At 44.8% G+C, this 27,816-nt stretch overlaps 1 protein-coding gene across 1 annotated transcript in view; it reads right to left on the bottom strand.

The window, feature by feature from the left end:
• LOC137370639 (probable phospholipid-transporting ATPase IM) overlaps positions 1–27,816 on the bottom strand; it is a 440,540-nt gene that overhangs the window by 298,031 nt on the left and 114,693 nt on the right. Inside the window, exons 5-6 of the mRNA XM_068032731.1 lie at positions 25,548–25,646; positions 2,730–2,791 (exon numbers count right to left, since the gene is read on the bottom strand). Of these exons, the coding sequence (XP_067888832.1) occupies positions 2,730–2,791; positions 25,548–25,646 (161 nt within the window). The remainder of the gene's footprint in view (positions 1–2,729; positions 2,792–25,547; positions 25,647–27,816) is intronic.

Below are 27,816 nucleotides of genomic sequence, written 5' to 3'. Positions count from 1 at the left end.
TTACAGGATTGGGGGAGGTGTTGGCACGGATATTTGTTGGATTATACTGCAACCCTTTTTGCCAAGCTACCATTGTGATGGGCTTTTCAAAATTGTTCTCATGCTCCAGCACAAAAGACACTCACATGTTTTTTCACCTTTCAGAGTTATATTCCTCAGGTTGTGCTTTTAAAGACATTCATTTACTTTAATTAATTTCTTTATTTCCATCTACCAATTTCATGCAGTAAAAAATATTTTGTTGAGCTTGTGAGGCCACAATGGCGATTTTTTTTTAAAAGAATGACCTTATGATGCGTGAAGAATCAGGCAAGGGCAGTCCCACAAATCTTCTTCCATTACCTAACCCTAATGCAGAGTCCTTAATTATGGTTATATCATCATGTTCACTGTGCCACCTATTGGTGAAGCACCTTTAGCATCCTGAGCCCACTCACCACTTTTTTATATGTAGAATAGGTTTATACTCTTGGGAAGCAGGAAAGTAAAGTTGGCTGGAGCACAAGATATTCTCCAGTACAGGCTAGGAGCTGGGAGATACAGAAATGAGGCAATACACCACTCCAACTTGTGGCAGCATGGAAAGTTTACATTGGCAGTTTCCATTATAAATGTGAACATATGAATTTATAATGAAAAACAAATGGCAACAAAGTATGACAAAAATGACAACAGGCAGCAAGGTTCTGTAGGCAAGACGTATAGGCAGAATATAATTTAAGAATCAAAGTGACTCCTGACAACGCAGCCCAGCACCGACATCATCAGAGCACTCCCAGATTCACACATGCACAGAACAGATTCTTGCTGCCAGCATGGTGCTGCGCATGCGAAGCCTACGTCATCCTAGCTTGCCAGGACTAATTCATGCATGCGTGCGAAATCGTCATTCGTCGCTCGTCACTCCCGGCCTTGCCACTTCTCCCCACTTGGTTACTCACTCCCCGCTTCACCACCACCACTGCACCACCCCCCCACTTATCTTTGGATCACTCACTTGCGGCCTAGCCGATTTCTCCCCTTTGCTCTGCCTCTGCTCCACGCTCCCACCCGCTTCTGCTCCCCGCTCCCTCCCGCTTCTGGTCCCCGCTCCCTCCCGCGATTGCTGCCTTTCTTCCCCGCACGGGGGAAGCGGGGAAGAGAAAGAGTGACAAGATAGGCCACGGAGGGTAGGGAGACTGCGAGCGGGAGGGAGCAGGGAGTAAGCGGCATAGGGGAAAGAAGTGGCGAGGCCACGGATTCTGTTGAATTGCATACACAATCATGCTGAACACAAACTCTCAGGATTTATCGGTTTCAACTTCAAAAATGTTAGAAATCTCTTTTTAGAATGCTCACTGGTTTAAAATTTGGGTTTGCGTCCAGAAATAATCATCTTTGGATCAGAAATTGGCTAGCTGAAAGAAGACAGAGGGTGGTGGTTGATGGCAAATGTTCATCCTGGAGTTTAGTTACTAGTGGTGTACCGCAAGGTTCTGTTTTGGGGCCACTGCTGTTTGTCATTTTTATAAACGACCTGGATGAGGGTGTAGAAGGGTGGGTTAGTAAATTTGCGGATGACACGAAGGTCGGTGGAGTTGTGGATAGTGTCGAAGGGTGTTGTAGGGTACAGAGGGACATAGATAGGCTGCAGAGCTGGGCTGAGAGATGGCAAATGGAGTTTAATGCGGAGAAGTGTGAGGTGATTCACTTTGGAAGGAGTAACAGCAATGCAGAGTACTGGGCTAATGGGAAGATTCTTGGTAGTGTAGATGAGCAGAGAGATCTTGGTATCCAGGTACATAAATCCCTGAAAGTTGCTACCCAGGTTAATAGGGCTGTTAAGAAGGCATATGGTGTGTTAGCCTTTATTAGTAGGGGGATCGAGTTTCAGAGCCACGGGGTCATGATGCAGCTGTACAAAACTCTGGTGAGGCCGCACCTGGAGTATTGCGTGCAGTTCTGGTCACCGCATTATAGGAAGGATGTCGAAGCTTTGGAAAGGGTGCAGAGGAGATTTACTAGGATGTTGCCTGGTATGGAAGGAAGGTCTTACGAGGAAAGGCTGAGGGACTTGGGGTTGTTTTCGTTAGAGAGAAGGAGGAGGAGAGGTGACTTAATAGAGACATACAAGATAATCAGAGGGTTAGATAGGGTGGATAGTGAGAGTCTTTTTCCTCGGATGAGGATGGCAAACACGAGGGGACATAGCTTTAAGTTGAGGGGTGAAAGATATAGGACAGATGTCAGAGGTAGTTTCTTTACGCAGAGAGTAGTAGGGGCGTGGAACGCCCTGCCTGCAACAGTAGTAGACTCGCCAACTTTAAGGGCATTTAAGTGGTCATTGGATAGACATATGGATGTAAATGGAATAGTGTAGGTCAGATGATCGGCGCAACATCGAGGGCCGAAGGGCCTGTACTGCGCTGTAATATTCTAAAAATCAATAAAATTCATTAAACAATCTGTTGCGGGAAGCAGCAGCAGGGACCAGAAGCGGGGGGCAGCGGAGAGCAGAGGGGAGGAAGCGGCGAGGCGACAATTGCCTTTTGGTTTCATTTGTTTTCATTTTTGTGATAAATTGAGCAGCACCAATTCAACAAAAAAGTGCATGAGGCTGCATTTGTGCATGTGCAAACACTGCGCCGCCTAGTGGTTGCATTGTCAGCAAACGCAGCCTTTAATGATTATGGATAGAGAGATATTTAATTTGAGGATGACAAACAAGTAGCAACAAGGGTGTGACTTACTTCCCATGGATGAGAATCATAACCTCCCGATTGTTGACTTGGTTGTCACTCTTGTAGCGATTCTGGAAAATTAATCAAATGAGAAAAATCAATTAAGTTCAGACAGGATTGCTGACTAAAAGCAGCAACAAAAAGCACTTTGAATTCACATTATGCAAAAAATTTTGCTTTCTGATTCAATCTAGTAGGTCAATAATTACATGTTTCAATAAAACCAATGCATTTTATATTTCAATATTACCACATGGGCCTATGTCTAACTCAATCGTGCCGGTGAATTCAATCAGCCCAGAAGCAACAACTGATTTAGAGAGGCTTCAAGGTAAACTAAATAGGACTATTTTCAGTTGTCACTGAGTACACAAATGAGATTGGTTACCATGTTAAATTATTTTACCTTTGCCATTTCAATATTTAAATAATGGGCAGAAATTTGAATTTCAGGAAGATCAAGCACCTGTTTTCCACATTGAAGTTAATGAAATGGAAGATGAGGCAAAAAGTATAACGGACAACTGATCCACTCCCTGGGCTGGATTTTTCCAATTTTGGCGCCGAGCTTCAAAAACAGTGCGGAGCACGCGCGAGATGGGGCAGACCGTCCCCACCCCACCATGGCGTGGAGGGGACAGGCGCTCCATCCCCGGCAACGGCATCCAGTGCCACTGCACAGGCGCTGCCGCCATTTTTAAAGGGCTTAGAGCTCTTACTGACAGTTTTAATTATTAAAGGGTCAGTCCTTGTGAACTCATTAAAAATAATTGCAGAAATATTCCCAGCCTCTCCCAACCTCCATCCCACAACAGCATTACATATCATTCCTGCCCTCTCCCCCACCCCCCAAAATACTTAACTTGAGTTTACGACATTTCCCCCCCACCAAAGTTCAGAACCTTTTACCTTTACCCCTTCCCATCACCCTCTCGACCAATCAGGTAAGTTTTTTCCCCTCCCCACCTCCCAACTTGAAAATTTACCTGCTCCCCGCTCCCAACCAGTGTTCCGCCTTGGATCTCTAAATGGAGATCTGAAGGCGCAGGAATTTCCAGGCCCCTCCCACCCACCCCGCCATGCCCCCCGCCATGCCCCCTGTTTAACACTCTGCTGAAGTTGAAGGTTCTGCCCAATGATTCATCCAGAAATGAGAAATAAAATCCTAGTGGCAGGAGGTTGGGCTTTCCTACTAAATAATTCGTGTATGTCCTCTTAATCACAAAGATTACTTATACTTACAGTGTTTTTTTTACTTAAGTGGGAAGCAGTAAATAAGAGAAATACTTAAATAGCTGCTCCATGATATATATATTTTTGTTAAACTTTCAGTCTCCATTGGCCAGCGACTAACAGCTGATGTTACAGAATGTGTGCACAGAAAATATGTCATTTTACTTTAGCTTCAGATATGCTCTGGCTAAACACATTTAAAATTATAGCAAAAACAATAAAAATGAACATACTGTAATAACATTTTGGATATTAAAGTTTAATTTATTACTGATGCAGCACAATGTAGGTTAAGTGAAAAAATTAAGTAAACCAGCCAGAAAATTATACAGGTAAAAGTTTTTATTGACCTACTGCAGGTCTCCAAACAACACCAACTGAAATTTATGAAGCATCTTTAATGTTAAAACTGTTCTAAAATGTTTCACAGACATATGAATGGAAAACAGACACCAAGGACTGGATTTTACCTTAGGTGGATGGGAATTCGCCACCAATGTAAAAGTCGGTGGTGAACCCACTTCCGCCTAGCCCGGGGTTCCGTTCCACATTTTGCGGGTCCCCGGGCGGGACATCCACCCGCTTGAGGAAGGAAGTACCGCCTCAGTGAGCTGCCGGCCATTCAGCAGACCGGCAGCTCTTAGTCCCAGCAGCGCCACCGGGGGCGGTGGCCACTGCTGGGACTGCAGCCCAGCCGACAACATAGAGCCAGGAGGGAAGATCGGTCGTGCCCTGGTGAGGCTAGAGTGGTCATTTGGGGGGGAGGGGGATCGTCTTGGTTCCCTGGGGATGGGCTGTGAGGCGGAGTGGCCCTCAATCGGGCATGCTGAGCCCGACTGCCATGCACTCGGAAAGGCTGGCAGCTATCGCTGGGCGGCCTTTCACATCCCCAGCACGCCAGCTTGCCAGGGTTAAAATACCCGTAGAGGCGGGCAAGGGCCCTTAAGTGGCCACTTAAGGGTCTTGATTGTCTCGGGTGGGCAGGCCGTTCCCCCCCCCCCCCCCACCAACAAACCGCCCAACCGCCATAAAGGTGGCCAGAGGCGGGAGCGGGGCGGCAAGGCCTCCAGGAGCCTCCTGCTCGATTTTACGCCGCCCCCATCCAACCCGCTGGGGCGGCATAAAATTCAGCCCCAATACAGGAAATTAGAGTTTAGGAGGGATGAGCTATACTAGACCAAAGTGATGGGCTTAGCAATTTTTTATATGAGAGAGGTGGAGAAGTGGAGGGATTTAGGAAGGAAATTCCAGAATGTAGGATCCAGGTGGCTGAAGGCTTGTTATCAGTAGTTGGAGGCAATTGCAGAGATAGGCCAGTCAAGTACTTTGGAAGCATCGTCACTTTTGTAACGTAGGCCAAAGTGGCAACCAATTTGCACAAAGCAAGACCCCCACATACAGCAATAAAATACAGGACCACATAATCTGTTCTTGTGATGTTAGTTAAAGTATAAATGTTGATCAGCGCACTTGCCCTGTTCTTTTTTTAAATCGTGCCATGGTATCTTTTACTTCAACAGGCAGACAGGACCTCCATTTAACATCTTATCTGAAAAGCAGAACCTCTGAAACTCCCTTAGTATTGCACCAAAATATTAAACTAGATTATGTGCTTAAGTCTCCAGAGTGGGACCTGAACAAACAACCTTCTGATTAATGGAAAAAGTTCCACCCCAAGTCAAGACTAATACCCAGTGATCAAGTGCATACTAAAGGTAAAAAATTAATAGCTACAAGTGGCTTTACATCCTGTTTGCCCAAAGGGCATGGAGTACTGATAGCGCAAGCTGTCAAGTGATCACAAGATACTTCCAGATGAGGAACATTATTTGGAGCATCTTAATCCATGCAGAACAACCCTACATCCCTCCCCAATTGCTGTATCCAATGGTGTCTTAATTGATTCCACAGTTCTTGATTCTACTACATTGCCTGAATGTCCATTCAAATTGATGATCACTGTCTGTACGAAAGAAGAACCTCTAGATATCAGTACCAAAGTTACCTTTTACTAGTTATATACTTGTAGCTCTTAATCTTATATAACTTTATAACCACATTTTAGATGCTTCCTTGCTGGGCTGAAAAGATCAAGCACTGTTTTTTTTAAAACCTGCTGGGTGCGGATGTGAGTGCAATTTAAAGATTGCGTTCTCAGAGGTCGGCACTGGGTTCCGTCATCTCTGAAACGGAAGCCATTTTTAAAGGGATGCTGGGTGGCAGGGAATGGCAAGTCCGCACGCCTCCAATTAAGTGTCTGTTCAGCTCATTGAGGAGATCAATAACAGGCTTGTCAGCAGCAGTTTGGAATTTTTAAAGGAAGCAAACAGGGACAACGCCATATCTGGACCACGGCAGGATTTAGGAGATGTGAACAATGCAGAGGGCCATGAGAGCTATGGGAAGGGCTGATTAAAATAATGCAGAGCACAAAATAAAGCTCAGCTGCTTGAAAAATACCACAGAGTAGCTATTGCTGGAGCTGGAAGACTTACTTTTCTCATTCACGGGTGGTAGGAATCCGGTGAGGGACATGAGCCTGCTGGCACTACTGGGGCACCTGGTGAATGAAAAAACCCCAGCTGAGGGAGTTAAGATGGGAACAGGCTACTCTGACATTGGACAGAGCAGCCAGGATGAGCTTCAGCAGATGCAACCTCCTGGACAGCAGGAGGCCAGAGGAGCACAGCGGGGGGCGGGGGAGGGTGGAGGGGGCAGCTGCAAGGGGAAGAGAACACTATCCAAGATATCGGGTCTGCCACCTAAGAGTCAGCTACCTACAAAAATCAGAGCCCCTGTGCCATAGCAGCATGCGCCTACCCAGGCAGATGGTCTCGGACCTTTGTGCTCTGATCCACACCTACAGCCGTCAAGGTCACCATCACCCTCCATTTCTATGCAAGTGGGTCATTTCAGGGGTCAACTGTGGACTTATGGGGCATCTCATAGTTGGCAACTCATCACGCCATTAGACAGGTCACAAGAAAAGCTTCCTCCATGTGTGTGCTTGCTTTCTGGCAGCTGCCATGACTCCTTCATCCTCTGCCAGTCCAGGCTGCCTTGGATCTTCACTTCATCCCCCAAAGTGCTTGCTTGGATCCAAGGGGACAAGGGAAATCCCTTAAAGATATGGCTACTGACCCCTCTATGGGAGCTCCAAACTGATGCACAGAGGTGATGCAACTAATGCCACCTGCTCAGTGCAGGCCATCGGGCTTCTGAAGATGCGATTCCAGTGCCTGGACCGGTCAGGTGGTGTCCTCAATACCCTCCTGAAATGGTCTCCGTCGTTGTGCTGGTCTGCTGTGCTCTCCATAATATGGCCCTCCAGAGTGAAGTGCATCTTGAGGACAGAGGGGCCCTGGAAGGAGACAGGTCATCGGGTGAGAAGCAGGAGGTAAGAGAGGAGGAAGAGGAGGCCGAGGGGGAGAACACTGAACAGACAGGTGCTCCTGCTGCACAACAAGGTGACCTCCTCCTGCCACCCAATGGGAAGAGGATCTCCCTCCTCTCCCTCACAGCCTCCAGCATCATATCCAGGTCGGCATCGATGAAGCAAGCGTTTGCCCTGTTCCAAGTGTCAGGCCTCCAGCTCCCCTGTGACATCTCACTACCCTCTGGTGCTGTGGAAGGCAGATCTCTCCCTCAGAACAACCAGTGTCCTCAGTGATGGATGCCATGGGAGTCTACATGAGCCACACACTTGATCTGATCCATCTCCATTCCCGGCCCTATTCCAAGTGTACAGGAAACCGGTCTCCATACCAATTAAGGACTTAGCCATTTGAAAATCTGAATCTGAATGTTTCCCACCAGAGGTGTGTTTCTGACCCAAAACTAGACCCAGTTCCTGTTTCCTGCCGCTGTAACAAAAATCCAGCCCAAAATGTTTCCAGTTTTTTCTTATAACTCAGAATCCTGATAGCCTCATAGTTCTACTCAGCATTGCCTCCAGTACTTGACTGTTTCATTGTTTCTCAGCAGCCAGACCTGGATATGATATACAAAGTACAATTGACTAGATCATTGTGCAGTTTGAGTAATGTTACGACTGAGGCAGGTGGTGTGCACTGTTAATTCAGTCCCACTTCTCCACGGGTCACAGCATATCAATAAATTTTCTCACCTACCAAAGAACAGCCAATTCCATACTCTATTTGTCCCCCAGAATAAAGCACACCAACCAGGTTTCTTTAATCAACAACAAAATTAACTATTTATTAATAAACCAAGTCAGAACCAATAATGAGATAAATCTATATGCGAAAAGCTCCTTACTTCCCCAGCCCTCATGCACACACACATACATTCACAAGAAACCGGTTAACTGGGGAAAAGGATTTTGGGTTTACAGTGCTTCATAAGAATAGAAGGAATAATAAAATAATTCAGTTTGTCACGTTCTGGTAGGAAATTCTTCGGTTTGGTGTTTTGTCCCAGAGTCGAATAGTCGAATGTCACACAAAGTCTCTCCGGGCGAGGTTGATGAACAGTCCGTGATGGGTAGGCAATCAAGGCAATTCAACTGCAGCAGGCTTCACATAGGTCTTTCAGCAGGGGTGTAGCAAGAGGTCTGCTTGGGTTTTAAAGCAGAAATCTAGCAATAGAAGTCTTCAGATTTTTGAATTTCTTAAAGCACAGGAGGCAACAGGAACCACACTTAATGCAACGATTCTTCAGAGACAGGAGGCAAAAGGAATCTGCTACCTCTGGCATACAAGGGCTTCTTCCCAAGAGATACAGGCTTTCTTCACAGAGAGAGGTAACACTTTTTCCTGGGTCTTTCTCTGGTCTCCAAGCAGGTCAAAGCCAAATTTAAAAATGCCTGCTCTTTGTCCAACTCACTGGTCTTTTAAAGGGTTCAAAGTGAAAGCAAAACTTTCCTGAGCCGATCACATGACTAGACATAGCGTCCCCCTATCATTCCAAGTGTTGCTCTGAGGAGGTCAAAACCCCTTGCTGGTTTCCTTGAAACTGCCTGCTTTCCTGTACTTGTATACAAAGTCAACATCCAAAAATTTCGGCTATTTGAAAAATCATTTTCAGGTTTTTTAAAACACACAGAATTCTAAGATTTTAGTACAAAAATGAAACCCTTGTAACAGTGCAACTTCCTCTGACTTGTACTCTACTGTTTTGACCATGTAGTTCAAAATTCTGTTCGCTTTGCTGATTGCTATTCTGGATTGTATGAACAAGCAGAAGCTGAATTTCACTTTGGGCATAGACAGGGACCAGTGCCCTCACTGAGAAGCCATTTTGATGGATGGGCCTCATTTACATTTCATTGGAGTTGCAAGCACTAAAATAAAACCAATAGGTAATCATGTGTGAGCAAGAAACTACAGTAAAAGTTAAGGAGGGTAATCAGATAGAGTCTTTCCCCATCTAAAGCTATGCTGACTATGCTGTTGTTGGACAGACAATCCTCAAGTTTTTTTTCCTGAAAATCAAATTAATTATTTTACAAAGAATTTAGTCGAGCTTCTCTACTTTGTCATCCCTTTAGAATATGGGTACCATATCTGTATATTTCCAATCTACTGGTACCTCCCAGCGACTCCCTTATGATTGTTAGCACCTCACTTGAATTTGACAAACTGGCGCCCTCTTGCAGTTCACCGATCTTCGGCCTCAGGAATGTCAGTCGGCTAGGACTTCGGCAGAGGTCTGTAGGGAGATCCTCACATACTCTACTTATGTATCCCTTCAAATTTCAATCAACATCCTAACTGCATCATTAAGATCCCAAGTTCATGAGATATTGGTGGCGCTGGCCATGCCAGCATTTATGGCCCATCCCTAATTGCCCTTGAAAAAGTGACGGTGAGCTGCCTTCTTGAACCGCCGCATTCCTTCGGGTGTAGGTACATCCACAGTGCTGTTAGGAAGGGAGTTTCAGGATTTTGACCCAGCGACAGTGAAAGAACCACGATATAGTTCCAGGTTAGGATGGTGTGTGACGTGGAGGGGAACTTGCAGGTGGTGGTGTTCCCAAGCACCTACTGCCCTTTTCCTTCTAGGTGGTAGAGGTCACGGGTTTGGAAGGTGCTGTCAAATGAGCCTTGGTGAGTTGCTGCAGTGCATCTTGTATATGTTACACACTGCTGCCACTGTGCGTCAGTGGAGGAGGAAGTGAATGTTGAAGGTGGTGGTTGGGGGTGCCAATCAAGCAGGCTGCTTTGTCGTGGATGGTGTCGAGCTTCTAGAGTGTTGTTGGAGCTGCACTCATCCAGGCAAGTAGAGAGTATTCCATCACACACCTGACTTGTGCCTTGTAGATGGCGGACAGGCTTGGGGAGTCAAGAGGTGGGCTACTGGCCACAGAATTCCCAGCCTCTGACTTGCTCTTGTAGTCTTTATATGGCTGGTCCATAGTGACCTCCAGGGTGTTGATAGTGGAGCATTCAGCGATGGTAATGCCATTGAACGTCAAGGGGAGATGGTTAGATTCTCTCTTGTTGGAGCTGGTCATTGTCTGGCACGTGTGGTGCGACTGTTACTTGCCACTTATCAGCCTGAGCCTGGATGTTGTCCAGGACACGGGCTGCTTCAGTAGCTGAGGAGTCGCGAATGGTGCCAAACATCCCCACTTCTGAACCTATGATGGAGGGAAGGTCATTGATGCAGCAGCTGAAGATGGTTGGGCCTAGGACACTAGGTCTGATCTGTGGTTGATGAATGCATAGTAACAGTCACTTGGTCATACAGAACTTGAGTATTGCTGAAAAAAGAGGCAAGCCGTAAAAGCTTTTAGTCTTGCACTCATCAGGACACACACAAGAATGCCAAATTCCAAAGGCAGCAAAAATTTATACTGCATTAGAAAAGGGGTGCTGATTGGTTGGCAAGTTGACTCTGATTGGTCAAGGCATTGCCATGGAGAATGCACCAGGGAACTATCGTCCCCATGCTTTTGTTTCGTTCAAAAAAGGTGCAATGCCTGGACATGTTCTTTTTGCCCGCAGACAACAGGTCCCTGCGTATGAATATATGTAGCTGCTAGCAAGCATCCGTGAGCCACATTGTGAACTCAACTGATAATCTTAAATTTGTTGCACATGTAATTCTTAACACATTCAGGATTGTTCAGCAAGTGCTGTCCAATCACAGAATCACATCTAATGTTATATATTGTGTTCTGAATTTTACGAGTAGAGACTGGTCGAGTACAGTCAGTTGTCCATTGCGAACAGCCAAAGGGACGTGCTGTTTGATATGAACCGCCAGTCGTTGGTACCTGGCATCACACCGGCACTAAAATTCATCTACCACATTACTCATTTGTGTGCTGGGCAAAACATCTTTTTGGCTTGACAGCAGCATCCTGTTAGTGGAAAATACCACTTGTGTTGCTACTCCATTGTAGCAGTGTGAAATGGCTAGCTTCACCTGTTGCTCAAATTTTTGAGATACCTTACCCTTCCAGGGTAATTTGAGGTAGACTGGACACATTTCAGGTCTGAAAGTGACGGCCTTAGGCCCATTCGTGAGTATGCGTGATACGCAGCAAGCAATGATCGGATTAGGGAACTATTATCCCGCAGATAGCTTTGATGTGCCCTATTTCAGCATCTCGCTTGCACAGTGATCAAATGGCTGGGGCTCTCTCACAGCATGTGAAGCTGTGGGAATCCTATGCATATATTGACTAGATCAGGTCATTGCTCGCTGTGTAGGAACCAGAGTTGACTTGCCAATCAAATCAGCACCCCTCTTTTCATGTAGTATAAATTGTTGTTCCTTTAGAAATATGGCAGCTATCTGTCTTGATGAGTGCCAGACAAAAAGCTTCAACAGCATGTCTCTTTTATCGGCAATACAATATTAAGCTACCTGAATCAGAATTCAGATCGGATATATGATTAAAATTTTACCCTTGTTACGCCAACCTGAATTACTTTGAGACAGATTAAAGCACACTAATTTATTTATTTTTATAACTAGAGTGTTGGGCAGAATTTTAACTGCCATGGGTCGGTGGGTTTGGGTGCGGGCAGCAGGGTTAAAGCCCGGCAATGTAGCATTGGGATGGGAATGCGACATGATCCTGCTACTTCTTGGTTTAACCCAGGCAGGTTTGCAAGTGAGCAAGGAACCTCCGTGGAGCTGTCAGTTAAGTAATTCATATATTCAAAGCGGTAATAAAGTGAGAATTTATCCTAACATTCAGGATTTAACAGCCTGTGCACGGGTTTCTTAAGATGTGAGGTACTTGGCAGAGTCAACAAATTGAGAGCACCGTGGGGAGTCACTGAACAGTGCAACTGACATGTCAGGAAGCCTTTAAAAAGTAAAATTGCAAAGCTTGTGGTCAGCCGCAGTGAAAGGTTTATGTTTACAGGATTTGTGCTGAGAGCCTGATTTCACTGCTTTGGAGGTCATTTCTAACTTTTGGAAGTACTTTCATCTACCTTGCAGTTTACTACCTTCATCTCAACTTCCATGCTGTCAGACTTCACTGCAGCATGAGAGCAAGTGATGCAGCAGCAGCACCAGGAGCCACACCAATCGCACAACAGCAAGAGCAGCAGCAGCACCAGGAGCCACACCAACCGCACCAGGAACAGCAACAACAGCAAGAGCAGCAGCAGCACCAGAAGCAGCAACAACACCAACAGCAGTTTCCTTCTCCACAGCCCTACGCTGTTCCACAGGACAGAGGGGATGGCAGCTGGAAGGAGGCGATATCCCCAGTATAGGGTATACAAACTGAGGGTGAGTTTCACAGTATGACAGAGCAAAAATGCCTCAGGATATTCAGACTTTCATGGCAAGTTGTTGCCAACATCATTAGCCTCCTGGAAGAAGACATGAAGACCTCCTTCCAAGAGGATCAGGTGGGGACGCAACGACAGTGGCCATCAAGATCACGACAGCCCTGAATTGCTTTGCCTATGGATCCTTCCAGAAATTTCTGAATAACATCTCTAGGATCTCACAATCTGCTGCCCATAAATGCATCTCCCAAGTCACTGATATATTGTTTTTCCCCCACTTTTGTGCACTTTCCCACAAATGAGGCCAGTCAAACACAGAGGGTTGTAAGTTTCACTGCAGTGACTGCATTTCCATAGGTTTAGGAAGTCATGGAATGCACACATGTGTGAATCAAGGTCCCCTCAGAGCAGCCTGGATTCCATTCCAACAATGTTCAGATAATTTGTGATCACCTGAAGGTCATCATGCTTATTTGTGCTAGATATCCAGGGAGCTGCCATGATTCATTCATTCTGTGGCTGTCACATCTCCCGACAGGTGGCGAGGGCTGCCCTATGAAGGCCTGGCTGATGACTCCTGTAAGGAACCCTACCAGTGAACCAGAGAAGAGATACAACTGCAGCCATATGACCACAAAGGAGATAATAGAATGTGATTCGGTTGCTCAAGATATGCTTCAGGTGCCTCGACAGATTTGGAGGCATCCTTCATTATGCTCCATTAAGGGTCTCCAGAATAGTTGTGGTCTGCTCTGCCCTTCGTAACATCGTATTGCAGACTGGAGTGGAGCTGCAGGAAGAGGAAGGTAAAGAACAATTGGCATCCTCTGAGGAGGAGAAGCCAGGTGTGGTCATGGTACCTGCAGCCTGCGACAGCCTCATCCAGGCATGCTTTACCTAATCTGAGTACATGAGGGCATCTGACAGTGCCAACAGAAACCCATTGCGCAACCCTTTGGAAAAACAACTCATTCCAACTGTTAACAACCCAATAATTGTTACATTCACACTCTTTCATAGAACCACAGAATGATTACAGCACAGAAGGGGGCCATTCAGCCATGCTGTGTCTCTGCAAGAGCAACTCAGCTCGTCCTACTCCCATTCCCTTTCTCCGTAGCCCTGCAACTTTTTTTGCTTCCAATAATTATCTAATTCCTTTTTGAAAATCACGATTGAATCTGCCTCCAGCACACTTTCATACAGTGCATTCCAGATCCTAACCACAAGCTGCATGAAAAAGTTTTTACTCGTGTCATCTTTGGTTCTTTTGCCTTAAATCGGTATTCCCTGGTTCTCGACCCTTCCCTTAATGGGAACAGTTTCTCCTTATCTATGCTGTCCAGACCACTCTCGATTTTGAACACCTCTGTCAAATCTCCTTTCAACCTTCTCTTCTCCAAGAACAGCCCCGGCTTCTCCAATCTATCCATGAAACTGATGTCCCACCTCCCTGGAACCATTCCTGCACCCTCTCTCCTGCCATCACATCCTTCCTAAAGTGTCCAGAATTGGACTCAATATTCCAGTTGAGGCCAATTCAGTGTTTTATAAAGGTTCACCATAACTTCCTGGCTTTTGTACACTCTATGCCTCTATTTATAAAGCTCAGGATCCCATATGCCTTCAAACCACTTTCTCAACCTATCCTTTCACCTTCAACGATTTGTGCGCATATACCCCTTTAGAAGTGTATCCTTTATTTTATATTGCCTCTCCTTGTTCTTCCTACCAAAATATATCACTTCACACTTCTCTGCATTAAATTTCATCTGCCAAATGTCTGTCCAGTTGACCAGCCTATGTCCTCTTGAAATCTATTTTTATGCACGTCACAGTTCAAAACTCTCCACGTTTTATGCCATCAGCAAATTTTGAAATCGTGCCCTGCACACCCAAGTTTACGTCATTAACACAGATCAAGAAAAGCAGTTGTCCTAGTACCGACCCCTGCAGAACCCCACTGTCGACCTAACTTCTGAAAACCAACCGTTCACCAATACTCTCTCTGTCACTTAGCCAACCTTGTATCCATGCTGTCACAGCCTCTTTTATTCCATGGGCTTTAACTTTACTGACAAGCCTGTTATGTACACCGCATTACCCTCATTAACCGTCGGTGTTATCTCATCAAAATACTCAAATTAGTTAAACATGATTTGCCCTTAACAAATTCATTCTGGCTTTCCTTAATTAATTCACAATTGTTCAAGTGACTGTTAATTTTGTACCAGAATATTGTTTCTGAACACTTTCCCACCACCAAGGTTGAACTAACTGACCTTATCCTTACAGCTCTTTTTGAACAAAAGTTTGCAGTTCTCTAGTCCTCTGGCACCACTCCTGTATCCAAGGAGAATTGAAAAATTATGGCCAGTGCCTCCACAATTTCAACCCTTACTGCCCTCAATATCCTCGGATGTATCTCATCCGGCCCAGTGACCTTATATTACTCCCCATCTCTTTCGTCATTCAGGGAGCTTTGGCTTTGTTTCATGGGAAAGTACCTTATCTGTACCTGAACCATCTCCTCCTAAGGACAGCCTACTGTTCAATTACAATTTTGCCTGACAACCTTTGATTCCAATATACCTGGGCGAGTCCCATTCTCACCCCCCTGAAATTGACCCTCCCCAATTAATTATTTTTTTTACTCTAGATTGCTCCTTGCTGTTTTCCAGAACTAACCTAAACCTTATGATATTATAATCACTGTTCCCAAATGTTCTCCTACTGATCCTTGATTCACTTGACCCATCTCATTCCCCAGAACCAAATCCAGCACTGCCTCCTTCCACGTTGGGCCAGAAACATAGTAATCTAGAAAATTCTCCTTAAACTCTTCCCTCTCTCTGCCCTTTACACTATTACTATCCAGCCTGTTAGGATACTTAAAGTACCCCATTATAACTACACGATAGTTTTGCATCGCTCTATAATTTTCCTTGCAAATTTGTTCCTCTATGTCTTTCCCAGCAGTTGGTGGCCTACAGAATACACCCAGAAGTGTGATGTAGCCTTTATTGTTCCTTCACTCCAACTGAATAGATTCTGCCCTTGACCCCTCTAAAACAGCTTCTGTCTCCAGCACTGTAATATTATCGTTAATCAATACTGCCACTCTTTCTCCTTTCTTTCCTTCCCTATCTTTTCTGAACACCTTGCATCCAGGATTAATTAGTACCCAGTCCTGCCCTTTCTTGAGCCAGACTATCTGTGGCTGCAGCACGCCAACCTTATTTACCATCATCTGTGTGTTCACATACATGCACTGTAAACCAAATTTAGACCTTATTGCATTCCCTCTTATTCTGATTTCACTTAATACCTTACTATTTCTTTGACTAGTGCTATCTGTATCTCCCAATTCTTTGTGCACTTTGTTTTTCCTTTCTGATGTTACATCCTGATTTCCATCCCCCTGCCAAGTTATTTTAAACCCTCTCCATTAGCACTAGCAAAACACCCCGCAAGAACATTGGTCCTGGCTCTGTTAAAGTACAATCTGTCCAGCCTGTACATATCCCATCTCCCCCAGAACCAGTCAAAGCCCTCCCTTCTGCACTATCTCTCCAGCCATCCATTCACCTGCTCTATCCTCCTATTTCTATACTCACTAGCACATGGCACAGGGAGCAATCCAGAAATTACTACCTTTGAGGTCCTGCTTGCTAGCTCCTTCCTAACTCCCTAAAATCTGCCTACAGGACCTCATCCTTCCTTCTACCTGTATCATTGGTACCGATATGGACCACGACTTCTAGCTGTTCACCCTCCCCCTCAAGAGTGCTCTGCAGCCACACAGTGCCATCCTGAACCCTAGCATCAGGGAGGCAACATACTATCCTGGATTCATGCCTATGGCACAGAAACACTTGTCTGTTCCCCTAACTATAGAATCCCCTATCACTATTGCATTCCCAATCTTCCTCCCATTCTCTTGTATAACTGAGCCATCCATGGTGCCATGCATTTGGCTCTGGCTGCACTTCCCAGAGGAACCTCACTCTCACCAGTATTCCGAACTGAATACCAGTTGGAGAGTAAGATGCACACAGAGGATTCCTGCAGTACCTGCCTGGTCATCCTTGACTATCTGGTGATCACCCATTTCCTCTCAGCCTGCACACGCTTAAGCTGTGGGATGGCCACATCCAGTAACATGCTATCCACAAAACTCTCAGCATCATACATGCATCGCAGCAATGCCAGCTCCTGCTCAAGCTCAGAAACCCGGCTGGTGACACCTCCTGCGTATGTGGTTATCCAGGAAACGAGAAGCATCCTGGAGTTCCCACACGGCACAGATGTGCAGTCCATGGGACTGAGGTGCCATGTCATGCCTCTATTTACTGGACTATCAACTGACTTGACAGAAGTAAACTTAAGACTTAAATAAATAAATATTCACCAGCTACTCACCAATCAGCTGCTTTCCTTGTGCTGACATCATTATTTTATTTTATATTTTCCTCCTCTTAAGACCTGATCTTACCATTCACCTGAAGGCTATTGTCTGGGCTGAATTTGGAATGCAACAAAATAGAAGCTATCACAAAGAGGAGTTCAAATAAAGGGGAGGGGGGGGGGGGGATTTTCCCAGCCCCTTGAAGGCAGATTTAGAGTTGGGAGGGGGCTGAAAAATGTTTTTAAAAATGTTTCCCCCCCTTGGCCCTTTTTCCCAGGTGCAGGCTGTGTGTCCAGACGGCACCCTGTCCAGCAGCGGCAGGAGCCAATAAATGCCATTATACCCTAATTAACCAGCATTTTCCTAGAGCAATGCTGGAGGTGCACGAGACCCTCACTGTGTTTGCAGCTCATCCCCTCACAGGAGGGTGAGAGCACAGCAGGGCATCAGAGCACCATGAAATGAATATGCAGTGTTAACTTTAAATGAGTTATAGGTTTCATTAGTCACATCTGCAGGCAAATGCTTTGAAGTGGAAGCATTTCCCCTGCAGACAGATCCACCTGATAGTCTGGGCATTAGGATTTGTCTGCCAGTTCCAGTATTAGTAGCATGCCTTCACCTTGTGGCGCCCTCTACTTCTCTGAGCAGCAGACACCATTCTTATTTGGGCTGCTAGCTGCCCTTATTGGCCCACCCGGGTCCAGTGCCCACCCACCATCCATAATTGGACGCACCCCCAGAGGCAGTTTAATTCGCCACCTCCAGGAGGATCACGCCCAATGTCCTGCCACTCATTCTTCAGCACAATTCAACTTGACGATGGGATCGCTATGCTAGCAGTAAAATTCAGCCCTAAGTGTTTCATTCACTGAAATAAACATTAATATGTCATAAACATTGCTATGCACAGCCAAGTGAATCCCCTTGTGCAACTATATGTCTTTCTCATCTGCTTCCTATTGCTCCTACTTGGTGCAGCCCCTGTGATTTCAGCAGAACTGGAGGCAGGCTGCTCGATCCCCTGCTCTGACAGAGGAGATGCCCAGGGCGAATGGCCTCTAGGTTTTGGAGACCACAAGGGCCACGTCAAAGACAGCTCAACCTGAACCGGTGCAAGGGCAGATTCGGTCAGCATGGCAGGAGGCAGCATGTGCAGCTTTGTCTGAGGGCGAGGCTACAGATGGGTGTACATAACTAAATGCTTGATACATTGCAAAGTCTGCCAGAAAGCCTGCGCACAATGTCAAGGAAGATGGAGGAGTCCAGTATCAACTCGGTGCAGGATTTTGCCAAGAGCTGGGAGCCCGTCCTTTCTAACATCAAATGGGTTGTCAATTCCATCAGCACACCTCTGGAATCCACCATGGTGCAGCATCTAATGGTCCAGGCCACAGCTTGTGTTGCAGTACAAACTGATTTCACTGCAGCACAAACAGCTTCCATCAAAAGTCTGACTGCTGCAGTGGAAGATCAGACTGTTACCAACGTGGCTTTGGATACCATGGCTCAAAGGGGCTTCCTGGGCATCAGAGCAGTTCATCATTCTGTTCTCCAACAGAACTATAGTATTGCTGAGGAGCTGCCCCGGGAGAGCAGCAATGGCTCCATGGGAGAAAAACCTACTACACTTGCTCTGGATGATAGCACTTATGTTCCCACCCCTCCCACTCTGACAATGCCTTTGCTGTTGCCTGTTAGTCAGCCAGCTCAGAGTGTTGTAGCTCAGGCCCTGATCATGTAGTCTGAAGCCGGGCTCTCTAAACCCAGAGCCTCTTGGGTACGCCCTACAAGGCCACTACAATCTCCTCAATTGAAGGTCAGCTGCCTTCCGACACTTATGGATGAAGCATTCACAACAAATAAGATGAAATAACAGCACAGATGGAAATTAATAGGTTTGAGCTAATAGCCATTATGGAGACATGGTTGCAAAGTGACCAAGGTTGGGATATTCCACACTACTTAACTTTTAGGAGATAGGGAAAATGGAAAAAGAGGAGGCATAACCCAAATAAAGGATGGAATAAAACAAGAGAGCGAAAGAGTAATGGCTCAGAAAATTGAGAAGTAGAATCAATTTGGGTGGAGCTAAGAAACAGTAAGGGGCAGAAAACATTGGTGGGAGCTGTTTATGGGCCTCCTAACATTAGTTGTAGTGTTGGGCAGAGTGTAAATCAGAAAATTAGAGGTGAAAGTTATAAGGATAATAAAGCAATTATAGGGACATTTAATTTTCATATAGACTAGGCAAACCAAATTTGCAGTAATAATGTGGAGGACGAGTTCATGGAATGTATAAAAGATAGTTTTATAGATTAATATGTCAAGGAATCAATTAGGGAACAGGCTATTTTGGATCTAGTATTGTGCAATGAGAAAAGGTTAATTAATTTTCTTTGTAGTGAATTTTAGATTGAGTTTGAAAGTGATGTGGTTAAGCCCAAAACTAGGATTTTAAATCTAAACAAAGCAAACTACATAGGTATGAGGCGCAAGTTGGCTAAGGTGGAGTAGAAAACTAGTTTAAAAGATATGATGGCAGACAAACAATGGCCAGCAATTCAAGAATTCTTACATAATTTGAAACAAATAAACATTCCTTTAAGGCACAAAAACCCCAGAGAAAAAGTGGTCCAACTGTAGCTAACAAGACAAGTTAAAGATAACATAAGATCAAACAAAGAGGCTTATAATGTTACATAAAATTAGGACTCATTGGACTGGGGGCAATATATTAGCATGGATTGAGGATCGGTTAATGGACAGAAAACAGAGATTAGGAGTAAACAGGATATTTTTGGGTTGGCAGGCTGTAACTAGTGGAACATCGCAAGGATCAGTAATTGGGCCTCGCCTACATACAATCTATATTAATGATTTAGATGAGGGGACTAAGTGTGACATATCCAAGATTGCTGACGATACAGAGTTAGGTGGGAAAGTAAATAGTGAAGAGGACACGAGGGGGCTGCAGGATATACACAGGTTGGGTGAGTGGATAAGAACATGACAAATGGAATACAAATTGGCAAAGTGTGAAGTTATACATTTCAGGAGAAAAATAAAAACGCAAAATATTTTTTGAATAATGAGAGATGGCGTAATGTGTGCATTCAGAGTGAACTGGGAGTCCCTATACATGAATCACAGAAAGTTAACATGCAGAAACAGCAAGCAATTAGGAAGGCAAATGGTATGTTAGCTTTGATTATAAAGGGTTTGGAGTATGAGTAAAGAGGGCATTGGTGAGGCTACACCTGGAGTACTGTGTGCACATTTGGTCTCCTTACGTAAGGAATGACATACTTGCCCCAGAGGGAGTGCAATGAAGGTTCACTGGACTGGTTTCTGGGATGAGGAAAGATTCAGCAGTCTAGGCCTTTATTCCCTGGAGTTTAGAAGAATGACAGGTAATCTAATTGAAACATGAAATTCTTAAGGAGCTTGACAGGGTAGATGCTGAGAAAATGTTTTCCCTGGCTAGGGAATCAAGAACACAGGGTCACAGTCTCAGAATAAGGGGACAACCATTTAGGACTGAGATAAGAAGAAATGTTATCATTTAAAGGGTTGTGAATCTTTGGAATTGTCTACCCCAGGGAGCTGTGGATGCTCAGTCAGTCAGTATGCTCAAGACAGATGTCAATAAATTTTTGGATACTAAGGGAATTAAGGGGTAAGGGGATAGTACAGGGAGTGGAGTTGAGGTAGAAGAACTTGTTGAATTGCAGAGCAGACTCCAAGTGAACCTTTGTTGCACTCCCTCTGGGGCAAGCATGTCATTCCTTACATAAGGAGACCAAAAGTGCACACAGTACTCCAGCCCTATTTCTTCTGTTCATATGTGCATGTATGTGCTGGTGGAGGGTTTGCATCAGTCATATGATGGTGCATCCTCAGAGTGCGTACCTCCTCCGAGGACTCCTCAGTCCCCTCCCACAGCAGCTCCACCTGTGGGAGATCAAAGACATGACAAAGTGCAGACATGGGGAAGGGGAACAAACTCAACATAGTGCACATCATGACATTTCAGTTAGTGGTTATATCAATTCAACTGAGTGACTGTCAAGTGCCACATGGCAGAGTGATATCTAATGCTGTCACCAGATCTCTGGGCCACCTCTATTTCTCCATCACCAATGCCTAATGTGTGTGTCAGCTGATGTCCAAGATGTCCTCCTCCAATGTGGTCAGGGTGGCTATGACTGAAGGGCCACCCTCAGTTCTCTGTTTTTGCCTGGAGTTGTGTGCTCTCTGCTCGTGCAATGAGAGGAAGCAGAGAGTCATAAGTGTAAGAAATGAAATGTGTGTTGAGGATGGAATGAGAACATTAGTGGAGCGTGACAGCGAGGGATGGATGTGCAACGGCTAAAGGATGAGGGTGAGTGCAAATACTGGCTGCTCGGATGGAGATTTCAGGAGATGCCTCGAGAAAAGGAATGTAACGGAACTGCGAGGTGCATCAGTCAGAGTAAGGCTGTGCAGGAGAATGTTAGGGAACAGTGATGGATGCCACCTCAAAGTGGTATGCCACTCATCTTTCCTAACCTAATGAGGTAATTAATTTTTTTCCAACACTATATCCAGGTGCAGCACACCACATTCTTGCTGCCGTCAACCTCCACAACTTCCAGGTGCACCTCTTTAGTTTGGGTGGTGGAGGAAAGAGCACATTCCTTCTGCGTCTCACCATCTCCAGCATAATCTCCAGGGAACAATCAGAGAACTGGACAGCAGCTTTCCCACGTTTTCCTTCCATTCCTGCCTCCACTAGCCTTCACAAGCAAGGTTTCTTGCAACAATTCTAATCCCTGCTGGGGTTCTTTTAAATTCATTCACAGAGCGTGGGTCATCATCACACACACCATCTGTGTTTGGTCAGGAAGTGGGATGCTAATGTGATATGAATATACGAACTAGGAGCAGGAGAAGGCTATTTGGCCCCTCGAGCCTACTCTGCCATTCTATAAGATTATGGCTGATCTATTTGTGGACACAATTCCACTTTCTTGCCTACACCCGATACTCCTGATTGTCAAGAATCTATCTACCTCTGTCTTAAAAATATTCAATGACCCTGCCTCCGCTGCTCTTCGGGGAAGACAGTTCCACAGACTCACACCCTCTGAGCAAAAACATTTCTCCGCATCTCTGTTAAATCCCTTTTAAATGGGAGACCTCTTATTTTTAAACTGTGCCCCCTAGTTTCACTCACTCCCACAAGAGGAAACGTTCTTTCAACATCCACCCTGTCAAGTCCCCTCAGGATTTTATATGTTTCAATAAGATCACCTCTCATTTTTCTAAACTCCAATGAATACAGACCCAACCTGTCCAATCTTTCCTCATACGATAACCCTCTCTTCCCAGGAATCAGTCAAGTGAGCCTTCTCTGAACTGAAGCCTGGCTACCCAACCCGAACCCGGCTAGACCCGACTACATGTGTCGGGGTCAGGTCGGGTCGAATCTATATTCCGAGTCCAGCATTCGGGCTCGGGTCGGGTCGGGCTGGACAGTGCTGCTTCCGGGAACTCACGGGATCAGGTTCACCTATGATTCCCCATGACTCCATCTGCAGGAATAGCCTGCTGCCAAACGGATGAACAGGATCACTGGTACCACCATTTGGACAAGGTAGGTCACAATGACATGTTTGATATCATTAAATTTATTGCAATATTTGTATCGGGTTGGGTTGGGTTGGGCGCGAAAAAATATTAAAGGACTCAGGCCCGGGTTGGGTTCGGGTTAGCTGTGGTCGGGTCAGGCCCGGGTCGGGTTTCACTTTTATACCCGAGCAGGCCTTTACTCTGAACTGCTTCCAATGCAATTATATCCTTTCTTCAGTAAGGAGACCAAAACTGTACACAATACTCTAGATGTGGTCTCACCGATGTCCTCTACAACTGCAGCAAACATCTCTACTATTATATTCCATTCCCCTTGAAATAATCGGCAACATTCCATTTGCCTTCTTAATCATTTGCTTACCTGCATACTAACATTTTGTGTTTCGTGTACTAGGACACCAGATCCCTCTGCATCTCAGAGTTCTGCAATCTCTCACCACTTAAATAATATGTTGCTTTTCTATTTTTTCTGGCCAAAGTGGACAAGTTCACACTTTCCCACATTATACTCCATCTGCCAAATCTTTGCCCATTCACTTAACCTATCTATATCCCTTTGCAGACTCCTTATGTCCTCTTCACAACCTACTCTCCTACATATCTTTGTGGCATCAGCAAATTTAGCAACCATACTTTCTGTCCCTTCATTCCAGTCATTGATATAGATTGTAAATAGTTGAGACCCCAACACTGATTCCTGTGGCACTCCACTAGTTACAGCTTGCCAACCTGAAAGCGACTCATTTATGCCTACTCTCTGTTTCCTGTTAGCTAACCATCCATGCTAATATGTTACCCTGATACCATGAGCTCTTATTTTGTTTCGTAACTTTTGATGAGGCACCTTGTCAAATGCCTTCTGGAAATCCAAGTACGCCACATCCACAGGTTCCCCTTTATCCATGTTGCTTGTTACTTGCTCAAAGAACTCTAATATTTTAGTCAAACATGATTTCCCTTTCACAAAAGCATGTTGACTCTGCCTGATTGCATTCAGAGGTTCTAAATGATCTGCTATAACCTCCTTAATAATGGATTCTAGCATTTTCTCTATTACAGATGTTAAGCTAACAGGCCTGTAGTTTCCTGCTTTCTGTCTTTCTCCTTTCTTAAATAGCAATTACGTTTACTATTTTCCAATCTGATGGAACCTTTCCAGAATCTAGGGAATTTTGGAAAATTAAAACCAATGCATCCATTATTTCAGCACCCATTTCTTTTAAGACCCTAGGATGAAGTCCATCAGGACCTGGGGTCTTGTCAGCTTTTAGTTATAATTTTCTCAGTACCCTTTCCCTGGTGATGGTAATTGTTTTAAGCTCCTTCCTCCTTTTCAACTGTTGATTCACAATTATTTCTGGGAAGTTACTTGTATCTTCTACAGTGAAGACAGATGCAAAAAATCTGTTCAATTCCTCTGCCATTTCCTTATTTTCCATTATTCACTCCCCAGACTCACTCTCTAGAGAACCAACACTCACGTCTGGGGAAATGAGGTGCTACACTGGTGGGGAGGAGGTAGGTTTATCAGTACGGGCAGGTGGGGAGTTGTCAAATGCATGTAATGGCTGTATGGGATGGTGGGAATGGTTGAACCTTAAACTTTGTGCAGTTTGGGAGGAAGGTCAGATGTAAAAGGTAACTGTATTTAGGGTGGAAGGGCAAATAGTTTTTGGGGAGGTTGGGAAAGGGGCGTTAGAAATATATTTAATTTTGGGGGGGTAGGACTTAAAAAATTTAAATAGAGCGGCAGGGCTGGCTGCACTTTTAAAATGGCAGCAGCACAGGCAGCTGACACCATTGCCGGGGACGGACAGCCCGACCCCTCCACGGCTATTTAAATGAGCCGCCGCGCTTAAGATTGCGGCGACTCTAAGGCATGCGGCCCACATGGGTGGGCCGCCATTTTTTGAGCTCACCACCGAGATCGGCTGCGGGCTCTTAAAATCTAGCCCCATTTGTCTGAAATTCTTCCCTCCACTATTTCAACAGAGATTTTAAAATAAATGGGCTGAAGCCTCAGCTAAAATAGTAGAGACAGGAATTTCAAACAAACACATTGGGAATGTATACATTAATAACGGCATAATTCCTGAGCCTACATTTCTAAAACACACAGGGAATGAAGTTCCACAGAAATCTCCCCACTCATCTGCCCTATAGAGGCACTGAAAAAGACACAAGAAAGAGTTGCAAGGATGGTACATGAACTGGAATTATACCAATCAGGAAAACTTGAACAGGCTAGGACTTTTTTTTTTCTCAAAGAGAGAAGGCTAAGGGATGACAATCGAGGTATTTAAAAACATGAGAGAGTTTGATAGGGTAGTTGTAGTGAAGATGGTTCCTCTTGTGAGAGAGTATCAGTACACTATAATAATAAATCCAATAAGGAATTCAGGAAAATTTCTTTATCCAGACAGTGATTAGAATATAGAACTTGATACTACATAGATACAACATAGTTGTGATGAGTAGCATAGTTACATTTAAGGAGAAGCTAGACAAAAACAAGTACCTGATGGAGGAAGGAATCGAAGAATATGCTGATAGTGTTAGATGAATTAGGGTGGGAAGAGGCTTGTGTGGAGCAGAAACACTAGCACAGATCTGTTGGGCCAAATAGCCAGTTCCTGTGCTGTAAATTCTATTTAATTCTACATAGGTTCGGCTGAAGAACCATGAAAATATCGAAAAACAGCATTTACTCAGTTGAAGTTACAGCGGATAATCAATAAAACCCCTGCGGAAATTAACCTTTAAAATGACACTGAATCATGGGTCTATTTTTCTTAAAGCAAATAAAGACATAGAATTACAAAAAGAACTTACATAATCATCAATGGCATCTTTCACTGCTGTTATTATCAGTACCAGCATTAAGGGTACGACAGTGGTATACCAGGATAGAGATGAAACTTGTGGAATCAGCTGAAAGAAGTAAGTGCGATTCATTTAATACTTCCAATATAAATAACAAAAATATCTTGTAAATAAGTTAAAAGGCATTGTTTTTATTGCAGTGAAAGAAGCAAGATGTGTCAGTATATTGTAATATTTCACGTATGAACAAAAAGGTTCGAAGTAACCTTTTAATATGTATTATAGCCAGATATTATAGATGCATTATAAGTTCATAATTTTTAAAATTTTGAATGCAATATATTTAATTTAGTCACTGGTAAAACAGCACACTGTGATTGTCTTTAACATTAGTCTAAAACTTCTGATATACCCTCATGGCATTTTATTCAAACATTTGATTCATATTTTAGCAACTCCATCTATACAACTGTTATTTTGGAACCACCTATCATCTTTCTATATATTTCACAGATAATGTTTCTATATTACAGATCGTGACCTTATGCCACCAATAAGTTCCTATACATGTGCATGAATTTTTCCTAAAATATTAATATTTTAGTACTTCATTTTACTTCATACCAGAACAACCCCATCACTGTAAAAATTCATAAAAAACATATATGTTGGAATTAATTAAATCCTAATTAGTCTCATCACGAGATAACATATGGATTAGGCAGCCTATTTAGCTCATCTATCCATAAAGAATATAGAGGCTAGAAATCTCCTTGAGCTGCTCCCACTCCACCACAATAACTATGGACATAAACAGGGTTTCCCCTGCGGTTCCAGTAAAACAATAGTACGGGAGCAGGAGAAGCTCAGAGGAAATCCTCATATACATAATTTCCCCCATCACAGCCTCAACAAAAGATCCAAATAATTTGAAAATATTCCAGCCTGAATTTTACCAATTGTAGGATATCTGGGTCGCTGGCACGCATGGGCAGGCAGTGGGACTTCCTCGGCGATTTTACGAGGAAAAGCTAATTCAGGACCAGCAGGCAGGGGAGCCGGCCAGATCATAGTACCAGCAACTGGCTCTGAGGTGTCATTTTTAACAATGCATGTGAAGCATTCAGGGAGGCTGCAGAAACAGGCAAAAAGGAGGGGGTGTACAGGAATGGAGTCAGCAGAGGAATGGCTTGAGGAAGAGTCACTCCACAACTCAGCGATGCCTCCCTGGAGGCACTGCAGCAGGAAGTAAAAGAAAAAATGTTCTATTTCCAGCAGATGGGAGGAGGCGGCCAGCAAGGCTCATCAAGAAGGCATGGCTGGAGGTGGCAGACACAGTAAGCAGCCGAAGAGTTGTTGCAAGAACCTAGATACAGTGCAGGAAGAGATTTAATGACCTGCTATGATCGAGAAAGGTCAGTAGTGCTTAGTGTTGCAAACTAGAAGCCCAGCATGAATTAAAAGGTGCCCATGAAATGTGCGATCAGGTGGTAGACCCATGCATGGGGCAATACCAGGCACCAACATCAACACTGAGGTGCCCAATTAATGCGGATCCGAGCCCCATGGTCAGTGACAGGTGAACGCTGCACAGAGATGGCTGAATGGCCGTGTCACCATGCGATTACAGCAGTGTAGTGTTGCACATTTACAGTGCCTCAGAATGGCAAATGCAGATGAAACATGAGACAGGAGTGACACTGCATATGTCTCTGCTTGCCAGAGAAGCATGCCCATAATGCCAGGGAGCATCAACAGGAGGTGGACTGCCTTCCATCAGGATGGTGACACCAATGGAGGAGCAGCCCAATACCGCAAGGGCTAGGCCCGATCTTCAAGGTGTCGGCAAGGCTCCATGGTGGTCGCTCCACCCCCCCTTCCCCTCCACCGCTGGGCGATGGGACCCAGATTTATATATGTTAATTAATGAAATTAATACATTTAAATGAATTTACTGCGATCTAACCGTCGGACCGCGATCTTCAGAATGGCAGCCAACACCTCCCGCGCCTTCACTTTCCTATCTGAGGAAAGCAGGCGCTGCAGTGGTGGGGAAGGGAGGAATGTAAGAATTTTAGTGTGGTGGCGGGGCGGAGTCAAACTTTCATCATTAGTGTAGGGGATGGTGGGAAGGCCCTGTGAACTTTGTTCAGTTTGGGGGGTGAAATTTTTACTCGTTTGTGGGATGTGGGCATCACTGGCTAGGCCAGCATTTATTGCCCATCCTTAATTGCCCTTGAGAAGGTGGTAGTGAGCTGCCTTCTTCAACCGCTGCAGT

Source organism: Heterodontus francisci, chromosome 1 (genome assembly GCF_036365525.1).
Source record: "Heterodontus francisci isolate sHetFra1 chromosome 1, sHetFra1.hap1, whole genome shotgun sequence".
NCBI lineage: Eukaryota > Metazoa > Chordata > Chondrichthyes > Heterodontiformes > Heterodontidae > Heterodontus > Heterodontus francisci.
Note: the sequence above shows the minus strand (reverse complement) of the source record. Positions and strands in the feature narration are given on the sequence as shown.